This window comes from Lobosporangium transversale (assembly GCF_002105155.1).
Source record: "Lobosporangium transversale strain NRRL 3116 chromosome Unknown BCR41scaffold_19, whole genome shotgun sequence".
Classification (NCBI taxonomy): domain Eukaryota; kingdom Fungi; phylum Mortierellomycota; class Mortierellomycetes; order Mortierellales; family Mortierellaceae; genus Lobosporangium; species Lobosporangium transversale.
Genome location: NW_019028997.1, coordinates 174,520 through 194,947, shown reverse-complemented (window position 1 = coordinate 194,947; position 20,428 = coordinate 174,520). Strand labels below are relative to the sequence as shown.

The 20,428-nt window shown below is 43.3% G+C and overlaps 7 protein-coding genes across 7 annotated transcripts; 2 read left to right on the top strand and 5 right to left on the bottom strand.

The window, feature by feature from the left end:
- Positions 1-232: 232 nt before the first annotated feature.
- Positions 233-1,475, bottom strand: BCR41DRAFT_386591 (hypothetical protein; the record flags this gene model as incomplete). The annotated part of the gene is made up of 4 exons (XM_022027811.1): positions 233-562; positions 675-812; positions 1,149-1,235; positions 1,379-1,475. The coding sequence occupies 4 exons, from the start codon at positions 1,473-1,475 to the stop codon at positions 531-533; spliced, it is 354 nt and encodes a 117-aa protein (XP_021881206.1). The 3' UTR covers positions 233-530.
- BCR41DRAFT_422250 (hypothetical protein) lies at positions 1,317-5,403 on the top strand. Its single transcript, XM_022030126.1, has 10 exons — positions 1,317-1,419; positions 1,550-1,625; positions 1,747-1,798; positions 1,913-1,956; positions 2,041-2,074; positions 2,162-2,470; positions 2,571-3,955; positions 4,112-4,450; positions 4,561-4,771; positions 4,881-5,403. The coding sequence occupies exons 1-10, from the start codon at positions 1,404-1,406 to the stop codon at positions 5,061-5,063; spliced, it is 2,649 nt and encodes an 882-aa protein (XP_021881205.1). The 5' UTR covers positions 1,317-1,403; the 3' UTR covers positions 5,064-5,403.
- BCR41DRAFT_422248 (hypothetical protein) lies at positions 5,119-6,205 on the bottom strand. Its single transcript, XM_022030125.1, has 2 exons — positions 5,540-6,205; positions 5,119-5,430 (listed from the first exon to the last, which is right to left on the bottom strand). The coding sequence occupies exons 1-2, from the start codon at positions 6,069-6,071 to the stop codon at positions 5,171-5,173; spliced, it is 792 nt and encodes a 263-aa protein (XP_021881204.1). The 5' UTR covers positions 6,072-6,205; the 3' UTR covers positions 5,119-5,170.
- Positions 6,206-10,141: 3,936 nt separating this feature from the next.
- Positions 10,142-11,528, bottom strand: BCR41DRAFT_396400 (hypothetical protein; the record flags this gene model as incomplete). Its single annotated transcript, XM_022028801.1, has 2 exons — positions 10,142-11,151; positions 11,237-11,528. 2 exons carry the CDS (start codon positions 11,526-11,528, stop codon positions 10,142-10,144), a joined length of 1,302 nt encoding a protein of 433 aa, XP_021881203.1.
- Positions 11,529-11,677: 149 nt separating this feature from the next.
- Positions 11,678-13,870, bottom strand: BCR41DRAFT_353768 (eukaryotic integral membrane protein-domain-containing protein). Its single transcript, XM_022024222.1, has 7 exons — positions 13,619-13,870; positions 13,445-13,505; positions 12,928-13,094; positions 12,707-12,824; positions 12,414-12,607; positions 12,123-12,299; positions 11,678-12,005 (listed from the first exon to the last, which is right to left on the bottom strand). Exons 1-7 carry the CDS (start codon positions 13,861-13,863, stop codon positions 11,717-11,719), a joined length of 1,251 nt encoding a protein of 416 aa, XP_021881202.1. The 5' UTR covers positions 13,864-13,870; the 3' UTR covers positions 11,678-11,716.
- Positions 13,871-14,086: 216 nt separating this feature from the next.
- BCR41DRAFT_422246 (alanyl-tRNA synthetase) lies at positions 14,087-18,113 on the top strand. The gene is made up of 8 exons (XM_022030124.1): positions 14,087-14,247; positions 14,412-14,584; positions 14,689-14,779; positions 14,882-14,979; positions 15,098-15,293; positions 15,426-15,970; positions 16,074-17,167; positions 17,276-18,113. Exons 2-8 carry the CDS (start codon positions 14,429-14,431, stop codon positions 17,985-17,987), a joined length of 2,892 nt encoding a protein of 963 aa, XP_021881201.1. The 5' UTR covers positions 14,087-14,247; positions 14,412-14,428; the 3' UTR covers positions 17,988-18,113.
- A 314-nt stretch (positions 18,114-18,427) lies between these two features.
- Positions 18,428-19,383, bottom strand: BCR41DRAFT_353766 (SCP2 sterol-binding domain-containing protein). Its single transcript, XM_022024221.1, has one exon. The coding sequence runs from the start codon at positions 19,265-19,267 to the stop codon at positions 18,461-18,463; it is 807 nt and encodes a 268-aa protein (XP_021881200.1). The 5' UTR covers positions 19,268-19,383; the 3' UTR covers positions 18,428-18,460.
- Between the last annotated feature and the right edge of the window lie 1,045 nt (positions 19,384-20,428).

The following is a 20,428-nucleotide window of genomic DNA, read 5'->3' as shown; positions in this document are numbered from 1 at the left end:
CAGCTCCACAACGAAAATGCCACTAGCCATGTAGTCGTTTTTTCTGGAGTACGTTTGCATGAAAATGGGCAAAACCCTATATAGGCTTGCAGCCACAGGAGTTAGTGTCAGTATTAGGAGGTTTTTGTTCTCATCTGGCATGGTTTTCAATGGACATGAAACTGGAAATAAAAATTGAGAAATAGGGCTTGCGGCAATTATTACTGGGCAAAGGGATGGATGGATATTCTGAGCAGTCAAGGTTTATTAGCGCATTTGGATTAATGATAACGGTGATAGTGGCAGTAAGTGCAATAAATGAGAATATTAGACGAGTGATTAGAGAATGTAAACCACAGAAGAAACAAATTTAAATGGAGAGGAAGATCTAGTCAAGCGGCGAGCTGGAGAACCGGGAAGAAGAGCTGACCGGAAATTGTACAGCTATTATCGCAAACGAAAAGAAGATCAATAGAAAGACGGAAAAGGAATAATAGAAGAATAAAGTAGAGACAAGACGGATGACCTGGTAAAAAATCTACATAAAGGGTTCAGCGCTCGCAAATGGAGCAAGACACGCCTGCTGAATAAGATGAGAGAGAAGAGAATGTAAATATGTATGGAGTGAGTGTGGATCCCCAGAAAAAAATATCTTTTAGCCATTAACATGTCTCTTTATCCAAGGTAAACCATACCCAAAGTGATATGCAGAACCGCGCATTTTCGTTCACCATATGTTAGCAATGCTTGGTAATGGGCCATCCAAACGTTTACTCGAGCCCTTTTCCCCATTATGTAGCACAGGTCAACTACCGAGAAACTTAATGCAATACCTGGTGCATGTACATTGTTGATTAGCCATCTCTGTCTTAAAAAATTACAATACTGGCTGATAGTTTGAAGGCTATGGTATAACGCAGTTAAGCGTTCCGAATTCATACCATCTTTCCGATCAACTTAAAGCTTGTTGGCACTTCTAGGGTGCACACACTCAAATAGGTTCTACACAAACGTGCGCGGGTGAGGCAGGAGAGGGAAAGAGAATCCCGTATTTAAAGAAGCTAAGGAAGGAGCCAAGCAAAGACGAAAGAGGAAATGGCGATGAAGTGACCCTTCTATTGCAGTGCACAGCCAGTTAGACCTTTTCGATGCCTCCTTGCTCCACTCACCTTTCTCTATAGAAAAGGCTGCAACAAGGTCAAAAAAGAAAAGGAAGAAACGCCATGTCATGAAAATGACAAGCGATAACTTTTGACCTATTAGAAGAAATCCAAGAAAGACGCGTCTTGATTGAGGAAACCAGTCACAAGATCGCTGGACAATGCCCTCTCTTATTCCTTTTTCCTTTGATTAAACTCGTTGGAAACATTGAGCTAGGACAGTAGATCGACGACATTACGCTTTGGAAGATTTACTAATTCAGCATGGATCCCTCTCAAGGCATGTGTGCATGCTCTGATGCATGATTCAACTGCTATCAAACCAGGCCAATCCATAATGCGAAGAACACATAACTATTCGTAGCCTCAATACTGATTGTTATTATTTTTAATTTTCCTCATCATGGTAGTGATCCCAACGTTCTATCTCCATTCTATGCACCGATGGACGACAGATGAAATTACTAGCCTAAGAGATACGGTTCAGTACGAATTAACTAGGGATTGATAAGCTGCATATTTACGCTCTTTTTTTATTCTTTGTCTAAAACTCATTTTCCACAACTATCTTTCCTTGATCCATCACTCCTTTTTTCTTCCAACAAAGTCACATAGCCCAGCAAAACGCGTCAACTATCAAATATGATCACATCAACTTCGTAAGTCTGCCGGGGCAACTTCCTAGAAAGAAAGAAATGAGTCGGTTTTGATCATATTTTACACATTCGGGCTAACAAAATTGCTTGCAAATTTATCTTAAAATGTACCACTAGATGTTCGTGATCAACGGCGCAAACCCAAGCATGCAAAAGCAAGCGTAAGCATAGCTACTTCGCAGCTTTCCCTCTACTTGTTTACTGTGGCTACTAATGTTGTTTTGTTTTATATATAATCGATGTAGGATGGTAGCCTTAAGTGATTTGCTCGCCAGCAAGGTAGACTTGATATAGTGGTCGTGCGGAATGTATAGAATGCGAGATAGTCAGCTCACTCATTACCTTTATTTCTCATGCATCATCTAGTGTCCTGTGCCACCAAACTATCCACTAAAGCCCTTTCGTGATATACCTCAAGATTTATCCACACCCGCAGCTTCATCAACTTCCACAGACGGGTCCTCAGAATTGCTAATTGACCTCGATGCTCTATCTGTGTCTGTGCCATCTATCAAAGCTGATGAAAAACCTAGGCATACTATGGAATTTCGGGTTGATGACAGGGTTGATAATCCTTTTGAAATGTATTACGCGGATAAGAGACAAAAACTTGATCTCCCAACAGTGCTCGCCGAAACCTATTTCTGCACTGCCGAAGTGGTTGCAGATGGGCGCGTAAGTGAAGTTGCGCAACTGGGGCTACGAAAAGTACGTTTGAAAGATTAAGTCTAATCTTGGGTTTTTTCTTGCTTTATGGTACAACCAATTACAATAGATTGTCAAAATTACAGGCGATGCAGTTGCCAATGTCAATATGGTCTACCAACAGCTGCAGCTGGCTCAAGAATATTTTCTCCGTGCCCCATTTCGCCTTGACAAAGCCACGCTTGTTTACGGGAGCAACCGCGATGAGTTTCGTCTTTTCTTTTTTCCAGTTGAGGAGCATACTTACTATTCAAAGATATTAGCTTATTTGCCTTCATCTCTGTCACAGATGAGCCCCAAGCAAATGTGTGTCATTGAAAAGGCTGTTTATGACGCGTCTCGTGCCACTTGGGTTCTAGCCAACAATGTCAGATTACCTTCTCGTGCTCCCAATATGCAACCAAAGCTGCAATCCAACAATGCCACTAGCGGCGGCACCCAGTCTGGAAGGGGGTCACCTCAGCAGCCTTTGAATAGAGGATCACCATCCCGAGACCAGCAAAACCAATCCTCATCGCCCTCACCTTCTCGTAATTCCTATTCTCGTGCATCTGAATCGCAAGAGACGGGAAGCCTGTCAACCGGCTCTAGTGGCTCTGGGGCAATGAAAGGCCGTAACACATTTGAGAAGGAGGTGCCCACACCATGGTCGTCCTGGAAAGAGTCATCGCCAACGGTTGGGGCTCCAGCTCAATCTTCTACCCAAGTGGCTTGGGGTGGATTAAATGCAAGTAGGCCGCCATCAATGCGACCGTCTTCCTCCAGTCAAGGAGTCGTTCGCCCAGCACCGCAGTTGGAATGGGCGGCGACCGCTTTCGAAACTCGAGATGAAGATGATTTCCCTTCATTATCCGGCCCTTCAAAGGCGGCTCCCAAGCCAGCTTCCAAGTCTGGTATGCCCAAATTGCCGCCCGTACGTCAAGTGGGGTCTCCTGGTCTCGGTTTCAACGCACCAAAGCCACAGCCTCAACGAGGTACAACCGAATCAAATGCAAACCAACCAACCAGCAGATCAGTAAATGGTAATCTTGTTTTTGGAGAGCGAGAACTTGAATTCCTCGAGAATCTCCCTGACTCCAGACCAAAAGAAAGCGATAGTAAGGGATTAGAGCAGGCCAGGTTGCGGGACCCATCTAAGGAAAGAAAGGATGCCCAGAGGACTTTACGCGTTTTGCCACAATTGCAAGCATCACCAGTTCAGTCTAATCCAGGTTCACATGCACCTTTAAACACATTCAACTACGAGATCAGGCGATACAATATGCGCCGACTCACAGAGTCCATCTGGAACGGCCTGAAGGAGCTGCGAGGGCAACGCAAGGAAATGCGACTTGTCGGGCGAATTGGATGTGTTATGTATCCCACTAAGTCTGGACCTAATAAGTTCTGGGAATATACACAGCTTGAAAACCTCATTTCTCAACATCGTGAGCTTCGCCCCATATTTTCCCCAATGTAAGTTTAAGCGAGTTAAGGATAACACACTTTATGCCTTAAGGCATAATATAAATAATAGACGTAATAGGGATGCATGGGAAATACGTTATGCTTTACGCCCATAAATTTTATATCCATTAACATCCATCTTGGTTCATCTCATTGACTAAATAGTGTTACAACCATCAATGACAATGTGAATAATCTTTACGGGCTTTTAGGGTCACCTAAGTCAGAATCTGCTTCTTTCGAGATTGAATGTGATACAAGAACCAACCCAACATCAAAGTATACTCGTACGTTGGTGACCATTCCTTCGACTATAGCCACTTTAGAACGCGTGGTGACCCCCTGGGAGACATATGGTGAGGTGACTTGGAACGCAATGGACAAACACATGGACTTTGCGATTGCCCTTGAAGCGCGCGAAGGGGTTAGTTATAACACAAAAACCGCTCTCGGACGAACGGACGTCAAGCCTTTCAGTGTTTTCCGCAAGAAGCTTTCAATTGGGTAGGCGTTTGAAGTTGAGTTAGAATGCTATGCATACACGATTTGTATATTCATTTTCGTGCTATGTAGTATATTAACAATCTGTATGCATTTATGCTTGTATTTAATAGCACTCACAATAGCCACATTACCTGTCACAATGTCAAGGATTTCCTTACGGTCCGTGCTATCAACTTTAGAGACACCCGAACATATGAAAAAATGGGAGATTATGTAACCGTGATCCATCGCATTGAAGAATTGAACTTGATCAGAGCCGAAGGTCTTGACACTGTTACAGGCAGAACGGGAGGATCTGGCAAGAAGTGGTTTGAATTTGAGGTAATAGAGAACATTCCTTGTTGATGCATCATATTGTTGTTATTGTTTATGACTCCTATATCCACAATGATTGGACTAACAGGAAGAGATGTTGGCTTGTATGTTTTAGGTGTACGATGAGACGATTAACCACAAGCTCGTCTCCAATCTGACTATGATCCCAGGAACAGTTGCTGACTGGACTGTTGAAGATATCCTTGGGACAGATCCCAACAACTCTGACAAGCTGGCATATTTGGTCAAGGGTATGATGACTCTGGTTGACCATTGTCATGAAAAATTTGATCATTAAACAAAAAAAAAAAAAACCAATAGCTTGTGGGCTACGAACTAGAAGAAAACTAGCTGTATTTATTATAATGATGTCTATGGTACAATAGTCTATGCATAGCATTTCTTTCAACCTTGACTTGGATCCTGTAAATGAGGCTGAAGTTGTTGTTGCTGTTGCTGTTGTTGCTGTTGCTGCTGTTGCTGCTGCTGGTGAAGCATCTGTTGCTGTTGAAGCAATTGCTGATGCTGCTGCTGCAGTTGAAATCGTTGCTGAAATGTAAGTGGTGATCCGAATGGTGCTCCTGGAAGACCTTGCATCATGTTGGGGGTTCCTGCTGTTTGACCTGGTATTCCCATTGTCTGAATCGGGCTATTGTTGATATTTACTAGCGAGTGTACATATGCAACAAATGGTTATAAAATAAATAACAATTGTCAATGAGAGTGTTGGGTGAGGCATAGTTGATTAGACATTCATATACAAATATATTCTACCTGGTCCAGCTTGCGACGAAGCTTGTTGGTGCTGAAAAGCAAGTTGTTGCTGCTGTTGCTGCTGTTGCTGAGCTTGTTGGGCTTGTTGCTGTAAGATCCTATTCCTTTGCTGCTGTATGAGTTGCGCCTGCATCAAGAACTGCTGCTGCTCTGGACTGATTGCACCGATCGGGTTTGCCGGCGACATGAGGTTAGGGGAGTTCACAACACCTTGTTGTAACTGTTGGAGCTGCTGCTGCTGTTGTTGAAGAGTAGCCGGCATTCCTACTGTCAGGTTCGGGATGGGTACTTTCAAGAAAAGCAGTCCGACTAAGCTGAGTCGCTTTTCGTTGTAGATCAGAACCAACCCAGCATTCGGCCCAATTTGTGGGAACCGGACAGTTGCAACAGCCTTCTTAAGACCCAAGTTCTTGAGCAGTACATCAAAAATAGAACTGTTTTCCATTGAGCTTCCTGCTGCTGGATAAATGTGAATGATCGGTAAGCTGTGCGTCTCCGCTAATTTTTGTAACTCAGAAGTCTTTGCAGGCATCTGACCCGTTATCAAGAGCTTTTTGGGCCACAACGAAAATGAACTACAGGGAAAAAATACAGACGTTATCAATTGCCATTAGCCATTAACCACTAGCCTAGTGGATAATAAACAAATATATTAGTGAGCTTACTATTCTTCCTCAAGTGACTTATCAAGCTTTTTTCCGCCAAAGGTAGAGATCGAACAAACGTATTCACGAGATGGGCTGTTAGGCGGGCTGATAATCCAAGCTAATTCACCGGACCAGATCGGATCACTTCCCAGCCCAAAGTGACGTTGTTGCTGCTGCTGTGCTTGTTGGAGTTGAAGCTGATGCTGATGATGCAAACTTTGAAGCTGTTGCTGCTGAGGCAATATATGAGGTTGAGGTTGTCCAATAGGCGGCTGTACCCCAGGTTGCTGATGTTGCTGCTGAGGTGGCGGTTGTTGCTGCGGTTGTTGTATTTGTTGTCCATCTTGTAGTAAGGTCATGGGTCCTGGTTGGAGTTGTGGGGTGTTTTGCTGTTGCTGCTGCTGCTGCTGCTGCTGCTGCTGTTGTTGTTGTTGTTGCATCTGCTGTGCTCTTTGCTGTAAGAACATGTTTTGTAACTGCTGTTGCTGTTGTTGCTGCTGCTGCTGTTGCTGTTGTTGTTGCTGCTGCTGCTGTTGTTGCTGTTGTTGCTGCTGCTGCTGCTGCTGCTGTTGTTGCTGCTGTTGCTGCTGTTGTTGAGGCACTTGCTGCTGCTGAGGCACTTGCTGCTGTTGGGCCTGAGATGACTGCTGTTGTATCTGCTGAAGAGCCTGTTGTCGCTGCTGTAATTGTATTAACTGCTGCTGTTGTTGAGGTGTCAAAGCAACACCTGCGGCTCTTTGCTGTATAATTCGCAATGCATGTAGTTTTGTGGTTGGAATGTTAGGAGGTAAGCCTGGAGGTGGGCGTTGCTGTGAAGGCTGCTGTTGAGGTTGTTGGGGTTGTTGTTGATTTTGCTGCTGATGTTGTTGTTGGGACTGCTGCGGTTGTTGTTGGACAGCTGGAGCCACTACGGGAGATCCACTAGGGATGCTGGCCACCGGTGATCCTATATTTCGTTGGAGTGGAGACCCAATCACAGCAGATTTAGCGGCCAATGGAGATCCAATTCCAGAAGTCACCCCTGGGATCTGCAATTGCTGGTTTGATTGTTGGGGCTGCTGAAGAGATTGCAATGGCTGCGCTTTCAAGTGCTGCTGCTGTTGCTGATATAAATTGTACTCCTGGCTTGTAGGGACTGCAGCTGGCTTTACTGGACTTGCATTCACGCCAATACCTCCTGACGTTGGAGGTATATGATTTGGAAAATTTACTTGTTGCTGTTGCTGTTGCTGTTGCTGTTGCTGTTGCTGCTGCTGCTGCTGCTGCTGCTGCTGCTGTTGTTGTTGTTGTTGTTGTTGTTGTTGTTGTTGTTGTTGTAGTAACAGCTGGCGCTGAATCTGCTGCTGCTGCTGCTGCTGTGCTTGTCTCTGTGCCTGTGCTAAATGCACTGCTTGTTGAGCTTGCTGCTGCTGAGCTTGCTGGGCAGCCAACTGAGCAGCGTGTTGTACAGCAATTTGCGCAGCTTGCTGCTGAGCTATCTGAGCCTGTTGCTGCTTGATGACGGGTGACATCTGCTGCTTGATGAGTGGTGACATTTGTTGCGACTGCTGTGGTTGTTGGGGCGGTTGTGACTGAGATTGCTGCTGTAGTTGTTGTGCTTGTTGCGCTTGTTGCGCTTGCTGTGCTTGGACCGCTTGGGCTGCAAGTTGCTGGCGTTGAAGTTGTATTGCTTTGATTGCTTGCAGGTGTTGAGGAGTCATCTGAGGAGACATAGTAGGGATTTGTCCGGATGTTGTCTGCGACGAAGCAGGGGGCTGTTGCAGAGGCTGCGAAAGTTGCGTAAGTTGTGGAGGCTGTGGCGATTGCTGTTGCTGTTGCTGTTGTAATACTTGCTGCTGCTGCTGCTGCTGCTGCTGCTGTTGGGGCGCTTGTGGATGAGGGGAGCTCTTTGGCGGTATCGGAACACGCGTCTTTGGTAACGCAGGACTTACTACTGTCGTACTATCATCAGCATTCGTTTCTGGTATTGATATGGCCCCTACGTGAGTGTCCGCACCCGTCTTGGTTCCTTGGTCCTGTGAAGACTTTTTCGGATCATCTAGTGGCGGTACAGTTGCAGTTGGAGTATGACCATCATCCACCTTAGTCCTTTTGGCAGAATTCCCTGAAAGACTTGGGGAGTTCTCTGTAGCGGCTGGCGAGCTCGCAGAGGTCTCTCTTTTAAGATCCATGGACTCTGGAGGCCCGTTTATACTGCCACGTTTCAGCCCTGCATTTGGACCCAAGTGATTGTCTGGCGGAATGGGTGCAGAGGGTAGTTGAAATCCTGCTAATTTGACAACATGGGCTGGAGACGCTTTCGGGATTGCATCATTAATTTCAGTAGACGTGTGAGGGTTAACCTGGTTGGAGGAAGTTAATGATATCAGTGTAGACTGTTAATAAATGAGCAATTTTCCAACTTAGAAATGATAAAGAGTACACAAGTCGCCGGATTTCACCTTTTTAACCAGATCTAGCAACTCGCTGTGTTCTGACGGTGAGATCAGTGATAGTGATATCGAGCGCTATTGATTTTTTTTTTTTTTTTTTTTTTTTTTTTGCAAATTTATCCATGTGTTCCTCAGTTAAATTAGCTTTGTGCTTCATTATTCTTCGCCAGATTTGAAATTGATTACAACTAACCCTGTGTAATTCCTGAGCGGCACTCTCCAGATCAAAGTTGTCATATCGCTCGCTAGAATTGCATCGGCAACCAGTCATATGCGGAGCGCTGTCGGCGACAAGAATGAGGTGACGTTCCGGATCTATACTGTCGGTTGTACGATATTCATCGTGTTGGTCAAACATCTATAACGCCGAAACAGATTCAGAATGGAACAAGGGGACATTAGGGTGTATCGTACGATAGTCATTTCATGAAAGCGATAGCCATTTTTTCTTAAACGTACCTCGAGCGCTGCTACAAGTCCCTCAGTCACAGCATTACGAAAGACTCCACCATATTCAAACTTGATACCTTTTAGTTCACGCAGGAATGACAAGGAATCATTCGTAAAGTAACGAGTATCGACCGTTAATGCAGAACTTGGTTGATAGTCACCATAAACTATCAATCCGCAGCGTACAAGAGGCTATACAAAGGGAGCAGGGTGTACTCTTAGTCAGCCAAGTTTACTGTAGTTACTGCAAAACGAGTAATTGAATATGCTGCTGTTGCTCCAATTGATGCTTTCACTGCTTCCCGTTGGATATCCAATAACTGCGAATATTGTTATGAAGTCTTACTGCATCTTTCGGGCGAGGCTGGTTTGTTTCAGGATCAGTAGGAGGTGTACGGAAGTGTCTATCAATCATACAACAGGAGCATTGAAATACGGTGTTTAATAAAGCCCAGCATGCAAAATTGTGTGATGGGGAAGCTGTTACATTATTTACAATAGATCTGCTTCGACAATGATCTCCTTACCTTAGAATAGGTTCAATGTACGCAATGAGGATCGAGTCAAATTTCAGTCCCATTCTGGCTGAGTTCTCGATGACAAACACGCACAGGATTTCGTGTCTCTGCAATAGAGGTCCTGGTGTCGATACATTATGAAGGGGCATTGGTGATGCACTCGCTCCAGGTGATGCCATGCCAAAGGCAGGCGATGCAGCAGTTGGTCCTGCCGAGGGTGTGTGAGCATTAGCTGCCAACATGACTGGAGGTTTAAAAAAAGGGAGCCAGGTTGTTTATTTGTGCCTCTCTGGTCTTTGTTTTTGCGTACAATAAACTACTAAATGGTGAGCAAATAGGCAAATGGCAATATGTGTTAACAGTCAATAGCCAATCAAGACGTGCAAATGAAGGGAAGAAAGGGACTACACAGGAGAAATGGCGGAAATGGCCACGAGAGATGCGGATGATATGAAGGAAAAAGGAAAAAGCAAAAAAAGAGCACATGTAGTTGGACGATGAGCAACAGGTTTTTATCTGTCTTGAAGTATTGCGCGGCACTTAAATTGAGCTTGCTTATAAGAACGGATTTGCATTGTCTTGACAAGACTCGCTGCCACTGAGTGCAAATGTCTTATTATCCAATGTCATATTGCCCATTAGGTCTTCAAACAGAGGCCGTCGAATGGTTTGTATTTTGAATATTTGTGTCCGCTCAACCTCGGCTAGCACACTTGGCTCCAGCACATCTGTTCCTTGGCCCTGCCGCACTTTAACTCGCGTATAAGCCTCCACTGGCCGCCTACATGACAACCGGATCCTACAGCCGGTGTATTTCATTTCCGGTCGCTGACATGGGTTCATGGGAGGACTGTCTGGTAACTCTACATAGAGCGGGATCACATTTTCATGAACCCATTCTAGCGAATACCCTGAGCGCTCAAAGATTCGGTCAATCCAATGCATGCGCGTTTTAAGTGCCACAGCTTTTGGCCGCTCCTCTCTGTCTTTAGTCACAATAAATATCACCTTCCCTGCAATGTCCGTCGGTACTCCATATATCTCGGACTCAGACTGATCCAATACGCAAATAGGCTCTAAAAGGCCAATGTGTGAAGGATAAGCTGTAGAGATAGAAGCTAAGATACTGTCCAGTCGTCTGAACTCCTCCGCAAATAATTGCACACACTGCTCCTTGAGTTCCTCTGAGCTATGGTAACTCGCCGGGGGAAATCTGGCCTGCAGGAGAGCCCATGAGTCGTCAACAATATACAAACTTTGAAGCTTAGTGGACGCATTCTGAACCTGAATATCTGCCAAATGTTTCCTGTCATAAAGATCCATGTGAAATGGTGCCGCAAGCATCGCTCTGACATGCAGATCAGACTTGAGCGACATGACCACAGCTAAAACATTGGACTGCAACGGATTTATCTTATGAGTATTGCTCATGTCTGTATGTTCAGATGTATCTCGTGGTGATCCCGGAACGTCATTCGCATTGCCAGAGTCAACAATTTCCGGTAGTACGCGCACAATTTCAGACAACAGCTCTGCGTGATATTTGAGTATGGGGCAAAATAGATCTATAATATAGCATTGAAAATCCATCAAAACAACGAAGCAGCTAAGTGAGAACTGCATTGAGTGTAAATGAATGCATTATGATACCTGAGTATAAAATAACAAGGTGTCGCCGCGATCTGTCGACCTCAGATAACTGATCAAGTTTTGAGTAAATCTTTGCCATCAATGTACTGCAATTTTGTGCTGTCAATCCTGCTTTCAAGTCAACCAGGTCTGACTCGAAAGGATGTTTATCTGGCTGCTGTATATCTGAATACTGTAGTATGCCACTGGAGACTATATTCTTCTGTTCTTGTTGGACCAGAAAGGAGCTGAAGTCGGGATTACATTCATTGTAACTCCCACAAGGTTGGGCAGAAGAGAGAATAGGAGGCATGAGTTGAATGTCTTCGGGATTATTCCCCGATTTTCAATGTAAGCTTCAATCCTGTAAGATTTCTTTTTTGTTTACGTGTTAATTAAAATAGAAATGACAAAGATTCGGTGCCACCAAGTTTTTTTTTTTTTTTATGGCTTAAATTTTTTGTGGAGATGTGGAGAACAGAGACAGTTTATTTAGTTCTTTCATGGTTTTTCATTTGTGCCAGAACCCGAACTGCTGGTACATGGTTGTTTAGATTGTTCTGCGTTCGGGGTGTCGTCATCCAGTGCTGTGGTCTCAAACAAAACAGTATCTTGAGTTGGATGCACTTTGAATGTAGTTGATGGCCCTGAGGGTATTGGTGGAAAAGCGATAGGTGTACCTGCTGAAGGCGTCGGACCCAAAAATGTCTTTTGACTTAGTCCGGGGAGGTTAGCACCATTACTTGCTGCTGCATGAAGCCGCATATCCAGCGCTTTCAATGCCAACGCTCTAAAATAGATATTCGGAGGAGCAAAAGGCTTGTTAGGAAAAAAGGAAGGACCATCATCTAGATGATGTAAAAACCGCTTCACTATAAACTTGGTTTCCCTTTCTTTCAGTTCGTACCTCCGACGTTCTGCTTCGACGCGAAGACTGGCAGGCTGTGTCATAGGAAGGATCATACCCGACATTTGCGAGTTTTCAAGATTCTGTTCTAAACTGCCTCCAAACCCTAATGGTGAACATACACGAAACCGTACCAGGATCCCAAATACAAGGCTTGATAGGACTTTGACTGGAGGTCTAAAATGTAAAGATTGCAAAGGCGATTAATCCTTTGAAGAAACACACGAATGAAGAAAAAAGAGTCCATGTCCCATTAACCCTTATGAATAGCTCATTCCTATTAAAACATACTGAGCAGCCTCAGGAAAAAAAGAAGCAAAAGAAAATGTCTCGCTTCGGTCGCCTTGAATACCATCCTGAGTTTTGAAGAATCGTGAGTACACCCAGGAGATATAGAGGCCATAAATAGCCAGTATGAGTTGAATCTGACTGTGAGTAATAAGGCTTTCAAACACCATGAACCCTGCAAAAAGTATAGGCAATGTCTATCATAATGATGACGCACAGCGAGAATAGGTTATCATAAGTTATGTCAAATCCCTTTGTCTTATGCCTTTGAAGACAACAACCTTGTAGAAATCTACCTTGACGCGAACCGAAAAGACGCCCCAAACGGTGACCAGATGCTCAGGAACAAGCTGCTTGAACCCAACCAGGAAGCCTGCCATAACAGCGGTCAGTCCATAGGCTTGGGTTTCGTATCTTTCAATAAAAAAAAAAAAAAAAAAAAAAAAAAAAGGTACCTTAGTATGCAAGCGATACAACTAATCGCTGACAGATAAATGATCATTGATCTCATGCTTACAGAAGATCCTCGTTACCGCGGATAATATACACGAATAGACAGGTGAAGTAGAGGGCAAGCATACTGCCTATACTAGTGACAGCTAAGAACTTGAAGAACTCACGCGAGCCCCATGCTCTTTCTAGATACTTACCACTCCCTAACAGGACTGCAGTATTGATTGCAAACTGAAGCATGCAATGAAAAACAAAAAGGTTTGTGCGTAAGTATATTTTAAACCTGGTCATTTATCCCTCCTTTTCTCTCCAAAAAAAAAAAAAAAAAAAAAAAGAAAAGAAAACGCGCAACATCGTATCACGAAAGGTTTCGATCCTGGACATTCCATTATGATTCTGGACTTAGATATTCTTTCAAAATCTGCTACCCTTGATCATTTTGACTGTTGCCACACTCTCAGTAAAACAACGCGTTCCAAGCGCTTTTATGAACTTCAACTATAGTATCTTGGAGATGTCGTCTGTACTATTCTTATCCTGATAAACATATGCGCTCTACTATGGTCGGCTAATAACATTACCTGAATTATGCTCTTTTCAAAAAATGATGCTGTAGCAAATGTCCAAAATCGATACGGTGCCCTATCATGATAATGACAAATAAAAAATTTGTCATGACACATGTTTGATGCTTTATTCAAAAGCTTGATATAACAATCATGAAAACAATGATAGACAAGCAGACAAACGCATACAAGGCAGGCACCATGGCTATCAATGGGACGAACGATGAATCTGCATATGAGGTAGGTTGGTCTAAAGTGTCTGAGGTGCCTGTACTAGAGTCGATAGACGTGTAGCGAGCGAATAGCATGTCTCTAAAGCGCATGGTGAACCCTAAGGCTGTCAGAACCGTCATGGCTGTAGAGACGCTTTTTGTTAGTGGCGGCACATTAGAGAAGGTTGACCTCCAGCTGGCCGATGCAGCAGTGGAGGACATGGTAATAGAGGTGACAGATGCTGAGAAAGTGAATAACGGTGAATTAAATTGGTGATATCACATGACTGCATTTAGCTCATTGTCTCTCACTCTTGACTCACTCTGTGGCAATCTTGGACACAGTTCAGACAAAAGCAAAAGCCACGAATTTAAAAAATGGAAGCTGCGGTTGGTGCTACAAGGATCTTGACATGACCATTTTCAAATTGGGTCTTTTTTGTTTCTTTTATCCTCTTACTTCTTTTGTTTTTTATTTTCTGATATTGTCTTTTCTTCTTCTTCTTCTTCTTCTTCTTCTTCTTGTCCTATTCTTTTTTCATTCTTCCCATCTGTCCATCATATCTCCCCTTTCCCTCAACTCCTTACTTTTCCACTTATACAACTGTATGTTTGTTATCTGCTATGTATTATTTTTTGTAGTAATAATGGTTTTTTGCTTTTGTTGCTGTTTGTGCTTTGTTTTTGCAGTGCTAGTTTTGGTTTTCTCCATATTTCTTTGTTTCCAGTTCTTTTGACTCTTTCTTTTATTTATCCTATTGATATTATAGACATATAAAAACACACCATGACCTTCCGTCCTGACTACTGGACTGCCAACAAAGTCCGTGAGACCTTCATCTCTTTTTTCCGTGATCAGCACCAACACACATTTGTCCCAAGCTCATCCACCATCCCTCACGATGATCCCACTTTACTCTTTGCCAATGCAGGCATGAACCAGGTACATTTCAAATGGTTTATGTTTTGAATTGATCAGTTTAATGTGAGAAAAATCAGTCACAGTTTAGTAATAGAACCATGTGCTGATTTTTTTTGCTTCGGCAGTACAAACCCATCTTTTTGGGAACTATCGATCCCAACACAGAATTTGGAAAGCTTACACGCGCCGTTAACTCGCAAAAGTGCATTCGTGCTGGTTAGTTGACGATTTTTATATTTTGTTATTATTATGATTGGTTCAGCATTCATTTATTTTATCTTTCATGGCTCTGACTTTTAACATTTATCAATATTATAGGTGGAAAACATAATGATCTCGAAGATGTCGGCAAGGATACTTATCATCACACCTATTTTGAAATGTTGGGCAATTGGTCGTTTGGTGATTATTTTAAGGTAGATTTACTTTATTTTCCTATTGTGATCTTGTGGATCTTGCCGGCATATAAGGTCGCCGAAGAATCTTGCACTTACCAGTCATATCGTATAACTGTACACATATGTCTTATGATAGAAAGAGGCAATTGATATGGCCTGGACACTGTTGACTGAGGTCTATGGCTTACCCAAAGACCGCCTTTATGTTACTTACTTTGGAGGCGATGAAAAACAGGGATTGAGCCCCGATCTCGAAGCCAAGGAGCTTTGGCTTCAGGTCGGTGTTCCCGAAAACCGTATTCTCCCGGGCAGCGCTAAGGATAATTTTTGGGGTAATTATTTCGGCAGAGTGGCGCTGATCTATTGGAATTTAAGGATTGTGATGATTTAGTGCCTCGTTTGTTTTATCCTTTCCAACCTGCTAATCCTTTTTAAAATGTATTCCGCTATTTGACTTTTTATAGAGATGGGTGAGCAGGGTCCATGTGGCCCTTGCTCAGAGATCCACTTTGATCGTATTGGGGGCCGTGATGTGGCCCACTTAGTTAATGAAGATGATCCCAACGTAATTGAAGTTTGGAATCTCGTATTTATGTCTTTCAACCGCGAGTCTGATGGCTCATTACGCCCCCTTCCCAACAAACATATCGATACTGGAATGGGTTTCGAGCGCTTGGTTTCTATTCTTCAGAATAAAAGCTCCAATTATGACACCGACGTCTTCCAACCAATTTTCAGAGCTATCCAGAACGTCACCGGTGCTCGCCCTTACACAGGTTTATTAGGCGCTGAAGACAAGGATGGGATTGACATGGCCTATAGAGTGATTGCAGATCACGTCCGCACTTTGACCTTCTCCATCTCGGACGGCGGTGTGCCCAGTAACGAAGGACGTGGCTATGTTTTGAGACGTATTTTACGTCGTGGTTCTCGCTATGCTCGTAGAAAATTCGGCGTCCAGATTGGCTCCTTCTTTTCTTCGCTTGTGGATACAATCGTTTCTGAGTTTGTATGCCATCTTGATCTTTCACGTTGGCTTTCTATTTGTAAATTTTGGTTTCTCTTTTTCTCATAACCTGAACTTACATTAATATTTGGTTAAAATACTATAGGGTGATTCCTTTCCCGAAATTCGTTCACGCATTGATGATGTCAAGGAAATTTTGAACGAGGAGGAAGAAGCTTTTTCGCGTACTCTGGATCGCGGTGAGAAGCTCTTTGATGGATACCTTCAAAAGGCTATCGACGCTAAGGCTACTTATCTTTCTGGTGCTGACGTCTGGCGTCTCTACGATACATATGGGTTCCCCGTTGATCTGACTCGCTTGATGGCAGAGGAAAACGGTATCTCTGTGAATGAGGAGGAGTTTTCTAAGCAGCAGGAAGCTGCCAAAGCCCTAAGCAGAGCCGGTAAGGGTTCTGGCGCTGGTGCTAAAGAGGTTGTTGCCTTTGATGTCCATGACATTGCTTCTGTTGAAGCCAAGGAAACTGTCCCCAAAACCGATGACTCGTTCAAGTATCAATCTGGCAATGTCAATGCTCACATCAAGCTTATCTATCGCAACCACGAGTTCCCTGAAGATACATCTGCTATTGAGGATCAAAAGTCTTTCGGTATTCTCTTGGATCGTACAAACATGTACGCAGAACAAGGAGGTCAGGAATACGACACCGGTAGTATTACTGTAGATGGTAAAGCTGAGTTTGTTGTTGAGAACGTTCAGGTCTATGGTGGCTATGTTTTGCACACCGGATATCTCAAGTACGGCACTCTTCATGTTGGCGATGAGGTTGTTGTCCAGTTTGACGAGCTTCGCCGCTGGCCAATTCGCAACAATCATACTGGAACACATATCCTCAACTTCGCTCTTCGTGAGATTTTGGGCAATATTGTAGATCAGAAGGGCTCTTTGGTTGCGCCTGAAAAGCTTCGCTTCGATTTCACCTCTAAGAATGGAATGACACCTCAACAGATTCATGAAGCCGATTTGATGGCCAGCGACTTTATCAAGCGTAATCTTGTTGTATATTCTCAGGAAGTGCCTCTGAATATTGCCCGGCAGATCACAGGACTTCGTGCTGTATTCGGTGAAGTTTATCCCGATCCAGTCCGTGTTGTTAGCATTGGTTATGATGTGAACGAGATCTTGAAGGATGTTACAAATGAAAAGTGGGCCAAGACCAGTGTTGAGTTCTGCGGTGGAACGTAAGTTATCTTTTTGAAAATAGATATCATCTGTGGCGGTCACCTGGATTAAACAAAGCTTTCTAATACAATTTTTCTTCTTTTAATCACTATTTTGATGCTGAATAGGCACGTCGCTAAGACTGCTGACATCAAGCATTTTGTCATTATTGAGGAAAGCGGTATTGCAAAGGGTATACGACGGATTGTTGCTGTGACTGGAGAGGAGGCTTACCAGGCCGAGAGGGTCGCCAATGAATTTGAGCAAAAGCTGAATCACGTTGGCTCAGGTGCACTTTCTAGTTCAGCTTTGGAGCAGCAGCTCAAGGTCCTGGCTAAGGAATTGGATGAGATTGTGATTTCAGCCTATAGAAAATCGATTTTTAAGGAACGTTTCGCTGGTATCAAGAAAGCCTTCGATGATGCTGACAAGGCCCGTAAGGCCAAGCAGGTTAAAGATGCTGTAGAGCAGTGCAAGCAGCATTTTGAAACCGATCCCAAATCTAAGGTTTTTGTGGCCCTACTGGACGTTGGCTCGAACGCCAAGGCGACTGCAGCTGTGGTAACACATGTCAAGGCACAGCTCAAGGATAAGGCTGCATATGTGTTCTCAGTAGATGAAACCAACGGCAAGGTGTCTCACGCATGTGTTGTAGGTCAAGATATTCTGAATAGCGGGAACGATCTCAAAGCAACTGAATGGGCAGATGTGGTAGTTAAGATTGTAGGAGGACGTAAGGGTGGGAAAGATGATTCTGCTCAAGGCGCTGGGGAGCATGCAGACAAGGTGCAGGAGGCCATTGACGAGGCCAGAAAATATGCCGAATCGAAATTGAACTAAAATCGGGATGCTGGCTGTCATATTTTCTCATTCTCATTTTTACGCATTTTTCTCCTTTATATTTTATCATTCCAAAACGACATCAGTCTCAGATTCGTTTGTAATAAATCACTTGTAAGATCCATGATTTCCTTGCATGGCATGAATGATTATTTTACGTTTCGGTTAGTCAAAATAATTTCGCTTTTGTGCACTTTTTTTCACTAGACATTTTTTTTCACTGGTGGACTTAACCAGTGCGATACATTGTTAGTCTACAAGTAGCGAAATGGTGAATCCTAATATAAAAATATCCTGGTGTGCCCTTGGTGCACCATACCAACGGTGAGGATTTTCATAGTGGTGCACTGCACTAAAAAACATCTTACACCAGTGAAAAGTACTGATGGTTTATTTATTTCAGATTGGCTTCCGCCACAAAAAAAAATATATATATTAAACTGGTTTAAAAAAATATAAAAATAAAAAATATATTACAGCTTGGCTTGCTTCTGTCCAAAGAAACCAATCTTCTCTTGTGTGTCCTTCATCATGGTGTCAAGCTTGAGAGCAAGCATGATAGCACCTTTGACCTTGATCTTGCCGGTCATAAAAGCCTTTTGACCATTGGTCTTGCCCATAAAGAGATCAACAAAGTCCTTGTCCTTCATTTCAAGCACGATATCAGGCTTGAGACCTTCAATCTTACCCTTTTTCATCTGACCGATACCATTCTTCATATCCATCGTCCAAACAGCCGTGTCACCTTTGCTGTTCTTAACATTAAATAAGAAGACACCCTTGACCCTGGCCACCTCGGCCTTGCGCTCCTCATCCGATAGCACCTGGAGATACTCATATATCTGAAGAATAAGGAAGCTGGATTCAAATCCATCGTAACCAAGATCACCCTCCGCGCCTTTTGGAGGGCCCATGCCGAGGGAACGGAAGATCACATCGAGTTTCATAGCCATCATCATGGGACCTTTCAATCCAATTCTATCGGTGATGAAAGCACGTGCGCCCGAAAGATCTCCGACAGCTAACGCAACCATGTCCTCGTCTGTGAGAAAGAGTGTAATGTCAGGAGTACTAGGAGCAGGGCCTTCGTTGATGACACCTTTGTTCTTGACCTCAGCATGCCAAATCTTGACTTCTGCATTTGGCGACTTGTCCTTCTTGATGTGGAACTCAAAGATACCGTTAACCTGCTTGACTAGATCTTGGCGCTCCGAGGGTGAGAATGCATCCAGAGCTTCGTTAAGGCGAGCAAAAATCTCTGTAGATTGATAGGTGGACATTTTATGTTTGTGGTTGCGTAATTGATTGATTGATTCTTGTATCTGCGTTGTAGCTGTTGGCTGTTGGTGGATGATACGGCTTGGCAAGGGTTGGGTTTCGTGTTTTTGAATGGAGCACAATGAGGAGTGAATGAAAGAGATGAGGTGGAAGAATGGGTCTATTTTATAATGTGCACCCCGACGAAAAAAAAAAAATAAATCCGCGTGTGCCTTTCAATATTCAGGTGTGAAAGTCGTGAATAAGTTGAATGTGGGGCAAATGTCTCCGGCAGAGCAGAGAAATAAGGTTAGTACAGAGTTGTGGGGAAAGGAATTTCGGTTAACAGCGAGTTGTATCTCTTTACCCACCTTCTCTTTTTTTTTACTTCTGTTATTCTTCAAGTTTATGAGAACTTCTACCTTGTGTCTTGGTATCCTAAGCATGTGTACAGTATCCTTTCGGGAGCCAAGAAAAAAAGTATTGGAAATTTAACAAGAAAGCGGTTTTACAAAGACATCCAAACCTGTCATTCGATGCTCATTGGCTGACCGCAGCCGACCGCGGCTCAACTGTGCATGTGTACAAAGATGAGATGTTTCATAAAAATACTATGCTGTTGTCTAGAACTGGGATATCTCTCACAACTTTTCTACTACTACAGCACGTGAAAAGCATGATCAAGCACATGGTTCGTGCCCTTTGAACAGTCCTTCATCTTCAATGCAGGCTAGAAATACAAAACAATTCTTGATCATCAAAGTCTTTTTTTTTTTTTTTTTTTTTTTTTTTTTTGCAGCCAAGCATCACGTTTCATAGAAAACGATATTTTCAGTTAATACCCTTCGCTTTACAAATCAGATCATAACAATTGTACAGATTAGACATAAATGAAATGATACGATACGGTTTTCCACTAGAAGATTCAAGTCTTACACAAGGTTGGAATCTGTTAAAGTGGGACCTCATAATGTTTCTTCGAAAGGATAAAATAGCGTATAAAAACAAATAGAATTCAAGCCATCTTGACCATTAAGTAACCAACAAATATATGCAGCAACCTGCGCCATTATCAACACCGCTTCCCTTGGCACTAAAGCGATATTTCATTCTGACACTTCATCCACTCAGGTTTTTTCGCTTCTAATCTCCTTTAATATTTATCTCTCAATCCAATTTAGAAA

What these genes read in the sequence shown, in the direction of transcription:
- BCR41DRAFT_422248 (XM_022030125.1), bottom strand. Translation starts at nt 6,071, where the DNA reads ATGCCTGCAAAGACTTCTGAGTTACAAAAATTAGCGGAGACGCACAGC. An exon ending in TTCGTCGCAAGCTGGACCAG is followed by an intron (nt 5,431 to 5,539) that starts GTAGAATATATT and finishes TACACTCGCTAG; the next exon opens with TAAATATCAACAATAGCCCG.
- BCR41DRAFT_353766 (XM_022024221.1), bottom strand. Translation starts at nt 19,267, where the DNA reads ATGTCCACCTATCAATCTACAGAGATTTTTGCTCGCCTTAACGAAGCT.
- BCR41DRAFT_353768 (XM_022024222.1), bottom strand. Translation starts at nt 13,863, where the DNA reads ATGTCCTCCACTGCTGCATCGGCCAGCTGGAGGTCAACCTTCTCTAAT. An exon ending in ATAGCCATGGTGCCTGCCTT is followed by an intron (nt 13,506 to 13,618) that starts GTATGCGTTTGT and finishes TTATCATGATAG; the next exon opens with GGCACCGTATCGATTTTGGA. An exon ending in GTCGAAGCAGAACGTCGGAG is followed by an intron (nt 12,006 to 12,122) that starts GTACGAACTGAA and finishes TATCTATTTTAG; the next exon opens with AGCGTTGGCATTGAAAGCGC.
- BCR41DRAFT_422250 (XM_022030126.1), top strand. An exon ending in AATATGATCACATCAACTTC is followed by an intron (nt 1,799 to 1,912) that starts GTAAGTCTGCCG and finishes ATGTACCACTAG; the next exon opens with ATGTTCGTGATCAACGGCGC. An exon ending in GTGATTTGCTCGCCAGCAAG is followed by an intron (nt 2,075 to 2,161) that starts GTAGACTTGATA and finishes TGCATCATCTAG; the next exon opens with TGTCCTGTGCCACCAAACTA.
- BCR41DRAFT_422246 (XM_022030124.1), top strand. Translation starts at nt 14,429, where the DNA reads ATGACCTTCCGTCCTGACTACTGGACTGCCAACAAAGTCCGTGAGACC. An exon ending in CCAATGCAGGCATGAACCAG is followed by an intron (nt 14,585 to 14,688) that starts GTACATTTCAAA and finishes TTGCTTCGGCAG; the next exon opens with TACAAACCCATCTTTTTGGG. An exon ending in GCAAAAGTGCATTCGTGCTG is followed by an intron (nt 14,780 to 14,881) that starts GTTAGTTGACGA and finishes TCAATATTATAG; the next exon opens with GTGGAAAACATAATGATCTC.